Source organism: Chenopodium album, chromosome 8, assembly GCF_948465745.1.
Source record: "Chenopodium album chromosome 8, dcCheAlbu1.1, whole genome shotgun sequence".
Lineage (NCBI taxonomy): Eukaryota > Viridiplantae > Streptophyta > Magnoliopsida > Caryophyllales > Amaranthaceae > Chenopodium > Chenopodium album.
The window spans coordinates 73,943,442-73,954,906 of record NC_137841.1 but is presented as its reverse complement, the minus strand read 5'-3'; the positions used below and the strand labels follow the sequence as shown (position 1 = coordinate 73,954,906).

At 35.6% G+C, this 11,465-nt stretch overlaps 1 protein-coding gene across 1 annotated transcript; it reads left to right on the top strand.

Annotated features, from left to right (window-relative positions):
- The first annotated feature begins 438 nt into the window (after positions 1-438).
- Positions 439-5,224, top strand: LOC145556637 (protein NRT1/ PTR FAMILY 5.6-like). Its single transcript, XM_081618288.1, has 4 exons — positions 439-1,166; positions 1,443-1,660; positions 3,578-4,128; positions 4,241-5,224. The coding sequence occupies exons 1-4, from the start codon at positions 980-982 to the stop codon at positions 5,112-5,114; spliced, it is 1,830 nt and encodes a 609-aa protein (XP_081474414.1). The 5' UTR covers positions 439-979; the 3' UTR covers positions 5,115-5,224.
- The last annotated feature ends 6,241 nt before the right edge of the window (positions 5,225-11,465 follow it).

Genomic DNA, 11,465 nt, shown 5'->3' with positions numbered 1-11,465 from the left:
TCGTATTCGATCCCACGCAACAACAATTGGAAGGGGACTGGAACCTAACCACTCAGAATTGATCTCCAAATTCGGATTAGCCCACAGGGTGAACCGGATACGTGGAACATAATTTTTTTTTTTTTTTTTTTTTTTTTTTTTTTTTTTTTTTTTTAAAAAGTAAATAGATGCAAGTAATTAAAGATTAAAGAAATCAATAAACAAGAATAATGATTTAACGTTTTCTCTAAAACAATGAATTAGTTATATATCAACGGACAGGTGAGGGGAGAGTTTTCCAGATTTGGTAGGTTAACCCTAAAGGAGTTTATATAGTCCCCCCCACCCCCCCTGGGAGAGTTTTCCAGATTTGGTAGGTTAACCCTAAAGGAGTTTATATAGTCCCCCCACCCCCCCCCCCCCCCCCCCAAAAAAAAAAAAAAAAAAAAGACCTAAATAGACCCTAACACCAAAAATTATAGCCCACATAACAGATACCGTAATAAGTTTTGGGAGTATTGCCCCAAAACCCCCCTTGGTGGGCATGTTGTGCCCTTGAGCTTGTCCCAAACGACATTTCATCCATCAAGGGTACGGTGTCATGTTATTTTGTTGAATGAAATACGGATTATTATTTAAGAAACGAGTAATAAATCGGTGTATATGGCTGGCTGTTTTCTAAAGTAGTTGGAGAATAGCATAAATTATTACGTCTTTTTGAGAGCATATTTTAAACTCTTTGCATCCTCCCAACTTCGAATTTGCGCAAAGATGAGTGGAGGGTACTATACATACACACTGTACAGTATTCATCAATTGATTGCACCGTGCACTATCTTTGTTAACTTAGTAAAAAAAAATTAAACACCACTATAAGTGACAACTTAGACCTTAGGATTACGACATTTTTCATACAATAAATACCATGCCATAGTCACTCTTACCCTCCTAGATTTAATAACGTCCTTCCAATATTATTTGCGATCATTTTATAACGATAATGCAAAAAATACAAAAAGAAATGGGTGAATTAAGTACTCCTGAAATCCCATTAAAGAAATTCCAAGTAGAAGAAGAAGATGAAGATGTCACGAAATCACAAGTTCTTGATTCGTCGTATGATTACAAAGGAAGGATTCCTCGTCGAGCTTCCACTGGCTCATGGAAAGCCTCCTTCTTCATCATAGGTAATCTCTTAACTTTTTTGATGTTATACATTATTATACTAAGCTAGTTATTTAATTTTTATTATCAGCAAAATCTTATACTACGTACGTTAAGTTGTATGAGGCGAACTTCTTTTAATAACGTACGACTAGACTAGATGACGTCTCATTAGCTTCTTATGATAAAAAATTGAAGATATTGTCAGTTTGACTCATTTAAGATTATTTGCTGATATAGCTCAACAAAATTTTGATATCGGTTGACATGATAACATATATATATATTTATTTATGTAGCCATTGAGTTTAGTGAGAGATTGAGCTACTTTGGAATAGCAACAAATTTGATAACATACATGACAAAAGTGATGCACCAAGACTTGAAAACGGCGGCGAGTAGTGTGAATTTATGGTCAGGAGTAACAACAGTGATGCCTCTTTTTGGTGGGTTTCTTGCGGATGCTTACACTGGCCGCTACTTCATGATTCTCTTCTCTGCTATTATCTATGTCTTGGCAAGTCTTTTCTCTCTCCTCCCTAACTCTTTAATACGGAGTAATAATAATTTTTTAATTGCTTTTGCTTTATATTTGAATTTTAATTTTAAAGGAAAATGATAAATGCAGGACAACATACTACCTCCGCTCCAAATTACTCGCAACTTTGGGATATTATTTGTGAAGTATAAATTTTTTTCAAAGTTGCGAGTAATTTGGACCGGAGGTTGTATAACATATTTGCATATTAGAAAGGAAATAGTTAAGAGTTATTTAGCAATAATGTTGATCAATGGATGCTTTTGTCATATATTCTCTAATATGTATTCCCTTTATTTTATTTGTTCAAATCTTGTAAGAATAATGATGACTCTCCATAAAACATAATCAACTGAAATCTTGTCTTATTTATTTCAATAAATGCTATAAAAATATCGAATGTTTATAAATTTTTCTATTACACAATTAAAGACATTATTAGTAAAAAAAATATGAATGCATTGACAAACATGCACAATCAAATTAGAACGACAAAAATGAAGGAATTATTATTTATAGGAAATTTATTTAATATAATGGTTATATACAACCCTATATGTAATGCATAACCGAATTTTAAGACAAGACATATCCGATTGACTCTTTAGAGCATAGCCAATGGATATTAGCCCCAATTATATGTAATACAAAGACTAATACTTTCTTTACCAAGTACATACTTTTTTCACCAAAAAAATAAGTACATCACTTTTTGAGAAATAAGTGTTATAGTTGAATTTCTATACTTTTTTTGCTGGTAGGTTATTCATAAATTTACGCAATAAATTAGCCTTTTCATAAATTAGCCTTTTCGTTTAACATGTCAATCAATAAGGAAAGTAAAAGTGATGAAGTCATACTTAGCTTTATAACAACCTTAAAGAAAGAGACATGCAACAACTATGAATAAGATTACATGTTTGTATGCAAGTCACAAAACTCCTATCTTGAAGAGTATTAATCACAAATAGTGTCAATTTTTGCACATTCACCACTATTGGTTATTTTGGAATTTACCTAGGCTAGCAAGTTGTAGTGCCTAACATTTTCTAGAAGAATTTTCTTTTTAAAAGTTATAACTAATACTTTATCCATTTCTTTTTAGTTAACACGTTTATTTAGTCATGTTTGTCAATGCACAAAGTCAATCGTTAATATCTTTAATTACCGATAAACAAAAATTATAAAAAGTTGATATTTTGAAAATATACATTGTGACGAATCTAAAACATCCTACATACTTGACTATAATTTTCTTCATATAAAAATCACAAAACATAGTAAAAGGGAGGTGTGTGAATAGTGCTAAAGTCAAAACGTGTCAACTAATAAAAAACGAAGGTAGTACAAATTTTAAGCAAAAAGTAAATTAATTTAAATTGTTGAGCAGAGGATGTTTGTTTCATTCAATTATTAATCTTATCTAAGAGGTTTAACTTTTTAAAAATATAATCTTATTAGTTTAATACTACTAATTTTTAATAATTTTTTAGTAAAAAGTATGCATTTAGTCAACTTTATAAATTAATACTCCATGTTAAAAACCATATACTCCATATTAAATAAGTTTAGAAAAATCAAGTACGGAGTAAAATTTAATTTCTTTGTATTTGTAAATCAAGGTTTGAGTGAAAGAGCCTTTTCGTTCAAACATTGACTTTGGGCCCTACATATTGATCAAATGCAAAAAGTAGCATTGACATTATTCAGACCCCCAAAAGGGGTGATCGAACCAACATAATTGGGCTTTTTGGCCCACCAATATACCATTGGATAGTTGAAAAAACTACATGGTCAATTTAATTCGTAACTTAGATTGTACACCCAGGTGCACAATTAGTTATGATTAAGTTTTTTGTTGACAATTTAAACTAATTTCTTACCTCTTTTGTTCAGGGCTTAGGACTTTTTACCATGACACAATATGTTCCAAGTCTTAAACCTTGTGGCAAAACCCCAAATACATGTGATCATGCTAGCAAGGTACACGAGGTAGTCTTCTTCATAGCGGCCTACCTCGTGGCGCTAGCAACGGGTGGTCATAAACCGTGCTTGGAGAGTTTCGGGGCAGACCAATTCGATGACAATCATTCAGAAGAACGGAAGCAAAAGATGTCATTTTTCAACTGGTGGAACGTTGCACTTTGTAGTGGCCTTTTCTTTGGTGTAACTTTGATTGTGTACTTGCAAGACAATTTTGGTTGGGGTGTTGGATTTTTTATACAAACAATAACTATGGGAGTTTCTGTCTTGATATTTGTTCTTGGAAGGCCATTTTATCGTTACAGGAGTGCCCGTGGTAGCCCCTTAACCCCGTTGTTGCACGTCTTTGTCGCTGCTATTGCAAAGCGAAATCTTCATTGTCCTTCGGATTCTTCCATGTTATATGAGGTTTACAATACAGAGAAACTCCAAGGACGACATTTAAGTCACACAAATAGGCTCAGGTAAATACATGATTCAGGGGAATTATTCGCGCTAGTTGTGTGTATCATACTCATTTGATTTAATTATTTTTTGTAAACATTCCAAAGGATTGATAATATGTTTGTATTGCAGATTTCTTGACAAAGCTGCTATAATAGAAGATGGTGAATATAATGGAGCAACGAGGAAAAACCAAAGTCCGTGGAGGCTAGCAACCGTGACACAAGTAGAGGAACTAAAGCTCATAATAAACATAATTCCTATTTGGCTAAATTGTTTGGTGTTTGGCATAGGCATTGCACAAGGGTCTACATTCTTCATCAAGCAAGGAAGCGCGATGGATAGGAGAGTGTTCAAACACTTTGAAATCCCACCGGCTTCAGTGTACACCCTAACGGCTCTAGGAATGATTGCCTCAGTTTCCTTCTACGACAAGGTCCTCCTACCATACTTAAGGAGAGCCACGGGCAATGAGAGAGGCATCAACATCCTTACAAGAATCGGTATTGGTATGGTCATTTTAATCATATCAATGATGATTTCGGCCTTAGTGGAAAGGAAAAGGCTAAGGATAGCATTGCAAGGGAAAATGATGAACGTATTTTGGCTAGCACCACAATTCTTGCTAATTGGTATAGGGGACGGGTTTTCCCTAGTAGGAATGCAAGAGTATTTCTATGACCAAGTTCCTGACTCGATGAGGAGCTTAGGGTTGGCGTTTTACCTTAGTGTTATCGGTGTAGGGAGCTTTCTTAGTACATTTTTAATAAACATTGTGGACTACGTGACAGAGTTGAAAGGCGGTAAGGGATGGATAGGCAAGGATTTGAACCATAGTCGTCTTGATTATTTTTACTGGCTATTGATGATCATGGTTGTGTTGAACATGTGTGTTTTCGTGTTTTTGGCCAAGAATTATAAGTACAAAAATGTTCACAGAAGTACGGCTGTAAGTGATTCTTGTAATGGTGAGAAGACAGAGGAGATGCATATGGCCAGTGTTTAAAAAGATTTGTAAACTATATTGCTTACAGTGAAATTCTTGTACTCTGATAATTAGAATCATAAGAAAATATAATGTAGTAACTAATTTAAGTATATGAAGTATGAAATAGAATTTTATGCTCTCCATATTGCTATACAAATGTAGTAATTGCTCCTTGGTTAACCTTATTTTCACTAATTCTAGTTAAATTATTTCTAGAGCTGTCAAAAGTTGATCCGACCCGAAATACCGACTCAAACCCGATTATTAATTGACCCATCTAAACCCGAAAAAATGGTGACCCAAACCCGACCTAAACCAATCGTAGACCCGAGTTGACCCGAGTATGTGAGTCCCGAACCAGAACATGAACTGACTTGGAGATGACCCGACCCGAATGTAACCGATAAATTATTGACCTGAACCGAACCCGACTTGAACCGAAATTGACCCAAACCCATTTTAACCCGTCAAAACCCGAATTTAACGCGACTTGTTACTAACCTGGCCTGAATTCAACCCGACCTGTTCCTAACCCGACCCGAATTTAACCCAACATGTTACAAACCCGACCCGAAATCAACCCAACTTGTTATTGACCTGACCCAAATTCAACCTGACTTGTTATTGACCCGACCAGAATTTTACCAGACCTATTACTAACCAGACCCAAAAATTCAACCCGATCTGTTACTAACCCGACTCGAAATCAACACGACTTATTATTGACCCGACCTAAATTCAACCCAAATTGTTCCTGACCCGATTTCAAATCACCTTAAATGCAATTTAGACCACCTTATTATTGTTGATAAAGCATTCTGTCTAGGGAGACCAAGTCAGTCGTCCAGGCCAGCAAAAGAAAGGAGCATCATCCTCAAATTTAAGAGTTAAATATAGTATATATTTGTTGTATGGTCAAAGAAGATAATTATCTTCCTAAATAGACTATAGTTCCCTATTATATTGCCATATATATATTATAGTCAAAGGAAATAATTAGCTTGATAAAAATGATAATAATCTGTTTATAGTTAGTTGAACCCGAATATGACCTGACTTGGAAATGATCGGACCTGATTGTGACCTGCAAAATATTGACTTGAACATAACCCGACTTGAATCCGAGAATGACTCGACTTGGAAATAACCCAACCTGATTATAACCTGCAAATTATTAACTTGAACCGAACCCGACTTGAACTCAAGAAAAACTCGACTTGAAAATGACCCGACCTAATTATAACCTGCAAATTATTGAGTTGAACCAAACCCGACTCAAACCCGAGAATGACCCATCCTGATTCTAACCCGCAAATTATTGACCAAAACCGAAACCAACTCGAACCCGAGAATTACCCTAACCCGTTTTAACCCGAATTAAACCCGACCTATTGTTCACCCGACCTGAATGTAACCCGACCTGTTATTAACCCGACCTAAACTCAACCCAAACCTGATAATAAGTATGACCCGATGTGACCCAACTAAAGCATGACCCAACCCAAACCTGACCTGCATAGGTTATGAAATTAATCCGAATTAAACCGACCCGAGTTGACCCGACCCACTCTTGCCGACCCAAACTTGACCCGTTTACCCGAATTGACAGCTCTACACGAAACCTCCAAAATTTCTCAAACAGCGTGGATATTAGCCTTCAATCTTGGAATTTTTTGACCTTTTTTTTTCACCCGGAAATAAAAATTGCCAAAATTTTTACCATAATCCCTAATACCCTCCGAGCGTCCAATTGGGTGGGTGAAACTATCCAATTTGCCTTTAAACGACCAATTTACTGGTTTACAAGTTGCACCGATTTCATTAATTAAATCCTACCACGAACATTTATGACAACAAATAATGATCATATATGGTTCCAAACGACTTTATATGACCCCGAGATGTATTCCCTAGAATTTCAAGACTTTTCGACACCAGGCCCTGAAGACTCTAAAAATTCTCAAAAAGCGTGGATATAGCCTTCAATATTTGAATATTTTGACTACTTTTTTTTCGCCCGAAAATAAAAAATAACGAAAGGTTTACCATGGTCTCTAATAACCTCCGGGAGTCCAATTGGGTGAGTAGAACTAGGGGTAAGCATAGGACGGGTACCCGTACTAACGGTTCGGGTATCCGTACTAACGGTTCGGGTACCCGATAACAAAAATTCCTAAAAGTGATATCCATAACCCGAACCGATAAGTTCGGGTACCCGGATTTTCGGATCTGTTATCGGGTACCCAATAAGATATCTAATAATGATAATTAAACTTAATTATGTAGTTATTATGATATAATTTACAACTAATTAAAAACGATATCATATGATTTTGACCAAATTAATAATAATATTACTAATCATTGATATTATAAGGTAATTATAAAGTAAAGTAAGAGTTTAGATTTTTAAAAAGTAGATTTAAGTAGGGAAAAAAGCAAAAAAAAAAAAAAAAATGCTAATCAGAATGGATCGGGTAACCGTTAATTTTAAAATGATACCCAATAACCATACCCGATAAAAAATTATCGGAACGGGTACTCGAATCATTATGGTTATCGGATCAGATACCCTAATTTTCGGAACGGTTACGGATCGATTTTTCGGGTTTTCGGTTTTTTGGGTAGTTTTGCTCAGCCCTAGGTGGAACCATCCAATTTGCCTTTAAACGACCAATTTACCGGTTTACAACTTTGTCAATTTCATTAACTCAAGCCTACCACAAACATTTATGACAACGTATAATGATCATATATGGTTCCATATGACATTGTATGGCCCCGAGATGTATCCCCTAAAATCTAAAGACTTTTCGACACCGGGCCCCGAAATCTCTAAAATTTCTCAAAAAACGTGGATATTAGTCTTCAATTTTGGAATTTTTTGACATTTGTGCGCCCGGGAATAAAATTGCCAAAATGTTTACCATGGTCCATAATACCCTCCGGTATTCCAATTGGGTGGGTGGAACCATCCAATTTGCCTTTAAACGGTCAATTTACATATTTACAACTTGTATCGATTTCATTAATTCAAGCCTACCACGAACATTTTTGACACCATATAATGATCATATATGGTTCTAAACTGCATTATATGACCCTGAGATGTATCCCCTAAAATTTCAAGTCTTTTCGACACCAGACCCTGAAACCTCCAAAATTTCTCAAAAAGCGTGGATATTAATCTTCAATTTTGGATTTTTTTTTACTTTTTTCGCCCGGAAATAAAAATCGCCAAAATGTTTACCATGGTCCCTAATACCCTCCGGGGGTCCAATTGGGTGGGTGGAACCATCCAATTTGCCTTTAAACGACCAATTTACCGGTTTACATTTTGCACCGATTTTATTAACTCAAGCCTTCCACGAACATTTATCACAACAAATAATGATCATATATGGTTCCAAACGGCATTATATGACCCAGAGATATATCCCCTAGAATTTCAAGACTTTTCGACACCGGCCCTGTAAGCTCCAATATTTCTCACAAAATGTGGATATTAGTCTTTAATTTTGGGATTTTTTGGACTTTTTTCGTCCGAAAATAAAAATTGCCGAAATGTTTACTACGGTCTCTAATACCCTATGGGAGTTCAATTGGGTAGATAGAACCATCTAATTTTCCTTTAAATGGCCTATTTATTACCGGTTTATAACTTGCCCCGATTTTATTAAATCAAGCCTACCACTAACATTTAACACAACAAGTAACAATCGTATATGGTTCCAAACGTAATCATATGACCTAGAGATATATCCCCTAGAATTTCAAGACTTTTCGACACCGGGCCCTGAAACCTCCAAAATTTCTCAAAAAGTGTGGATAATAGCCTTCAATTTTTTATTTTTTCGACTTTTTTTTCCAGGAAATTAAAATTTCTGAAATGTTTACCATGGTCTTTAATACCCTTCGGTTGTCCAATTGGGTGGGTGGAACCATCCAATTTGTCTTTAAACGACCTATTTATTACCGGTTTATAACTTGCACCGATTTCATTAACTCAAGCCTACCACGAACATTTATGACAACAAATAATGATCATATATGGTTCCAAATGGCATCATATAACCCTGAGATGTATCCCCTAGAATTTCAAGATTTTTCTACACCGTGCCCCTTAACCTCAAAATTTTCTCAAAAAGCGTGGATATTAGTCTTCAATTTTAGAGTTTTTTTGACTTTTTTTGCCTGAAAATAAAAATTGTCGAAATGTTTACCATTGTCCCTAATATCCTCTGGGTGTCCAATTAGGTTGGTGGAACCATCCAATTTGTCTTTAAACGACCAATTTACAGATTTACAACTTGCACCGATTTCATTAATTCAAGTCTACCACGAACATTTTTGACAACATATAATGATCATATATGGTTCAAAACTGCATTATATGATCCCGAGATGTATCCCCTAAAATTTCAAGTCCTTTCGACACCAGACCTTGTAACCTCCAAAATTTCTCAAAAAGCGTGGATATTAACTTTCAATTTTTGAATTTTTTGACCATTTTCGCCCATATTTAAAAACTGCCGAAATGTTTACCATGGTCTCTAATATCCTCCGGGAGTCCAATGGGGTGGGTGGAACCATCCAATTTGCCTTTAAACGACCAATTTACCAGTTTACATTTTGCACCGATTTTTATTAACTCAAGCCTTCCACGAACATTTATCACAAAAAATAATGATCATATATGGTTCCAAACGGCATTATATGACCCAGAGATATATCCCCCAGAGATATATCCCCTAGAATTTCAAGACTTTTCGACACCGACCGTGAAACCTCCAATATTTCTCAAAAAGTGTGGATATTTTAGTCTTTAATTTTGGATTTTTTTGACTTTTTATCGTCCAAAAATAAAAATTGCCGAAATGTTTACCACGGTCTCTAATGCCCTCCAGGAGTCAAATTGGGTGGGTAGAACCATCTGATTTTCCTTTAAATGGCCTATTTATTAGCGGTTTATAACTTGCCCGATGTTATTAAATCAAGCCTACCACGAACATTTAACACAACAAGTAACAATCGTATATGGTTCCAAACGACATCATATGACCTAGAGATATGTCCCCTAGAATTTTAAGACTTTTCGGCACCGGGCCCTGAAACCTCCAAAATTTCCCAAAAAGTGTGGATATAGCCTACAATTTTTATTTTTTCGACTTTTTTTTGCCCGGAAATAAAATTTTCCGAAATGTTTACCATGGTCTTTCATACCCTCCGGTTGTCCATTTGGGTGGGTGAAACCATCCAATTTGCCTTTAAACGACCTATTTATTACCGGTTTATAACTTGCTCCGATTTCATTAACTCAAGCCGACCACGAACATTTATGACAACAAATAATGATCATATATGGTTCCAAATGGCATCATATGACCCTAAGATGTATTCCCTAGAATTTCAAGACTTTTTGACACCGTGCCCCTTAACCTCAAAATTTTCTCAAAAAGCGTGGATATTAGTCTTCAATTTTAGAGTTTTTTGACTTTTTTTGCCTGAAAATAAAAATTGTCGAAATGTTTACCATTGTCCCTAATATCCTCCGGGAGTCCAATTAGGTTGGTGCAACCATCCAATTTGCCTTTAAACGGCCAATTTACAGATTTACAACTTGCACCGATTTCATTAATTCAAGCCTACCACGAACATTTTTAACAACATATAATGATCATATATGCTTCCAAACTGCATTATATGACCCCGAGATGTATCCCCTAAAATTTCAAGTCTTTTCGACACCAGACCCTGAAACCTCCAAAATTTCTCAAAAAGCGTGGATATTAACCTTCAATTTTGGAATTTTTTTTACTTTTTTCGCCCGGAAATAAAAATCGCCGAAATGTTTACCATGGTCCCTAATACCCTCCGGGAGTCCAATTGGGTGGATGGAACCATCCAATTTGCCTTTAAACGACCAATTTACCGGTTTACATTTTGCACCGATTTTATTAACTCAAGCCTTCCACGAACATTTATCACAACAAATAATGATCATATATGGATCCAAACGGCATTATATGACCCTGAGATATATCCCCCATAATTTCAAGACTTTTCGACACCGGCCCTGTAACCTCCAATATTTCTCACAAAATGTGGATATTAGTCTTTAATTTTGGGATTTTTTGGACTTTTTTTCGTCCGAAAATAAAAACTGCCGAAATGTTTACCACGGTCTCTAATACCCTCTGGGAGTTTAATTGGGTGGGTAGAACCATCTAATTTTCCTTTAAATGGCCTATTTATTACCGGTTTATAAATTGCCCCTATTTTATTAAATCAAGCCTACCACTAACATTTAACACAACAAGTAACAATCGTATATGGTTCCAAACGGCATCATATGACCTAGAGATATAC

What these genes read in the sequence shown, in the direction of transcription:
- LOC145556637 (XM_081618288.1), top strand. Translation starts at nt 980, where the DNA reads ATGCAAAAAATACAAAAAGAAATGGGTGAATTAAGTACTCCTGAAATC. An exon ending in CTGCTATTATCTATGTCTTG is followed by an intron (nt 1,661 to 3,577) that starts GCAAGTCTTTTC and finishes TCTTTTGTTCAG; the next exon opens with GGCTTAGGACTTTTTACCAT. An exon ending in AGTCACACAAATAGGCTCAG is followed by an intron (nt 4,129 to 4,240) that starts GTAAATACATGA and finishes TTTGTATTGCAG; the next exon opens with ATTTCTTGACAAAGCTGCTA.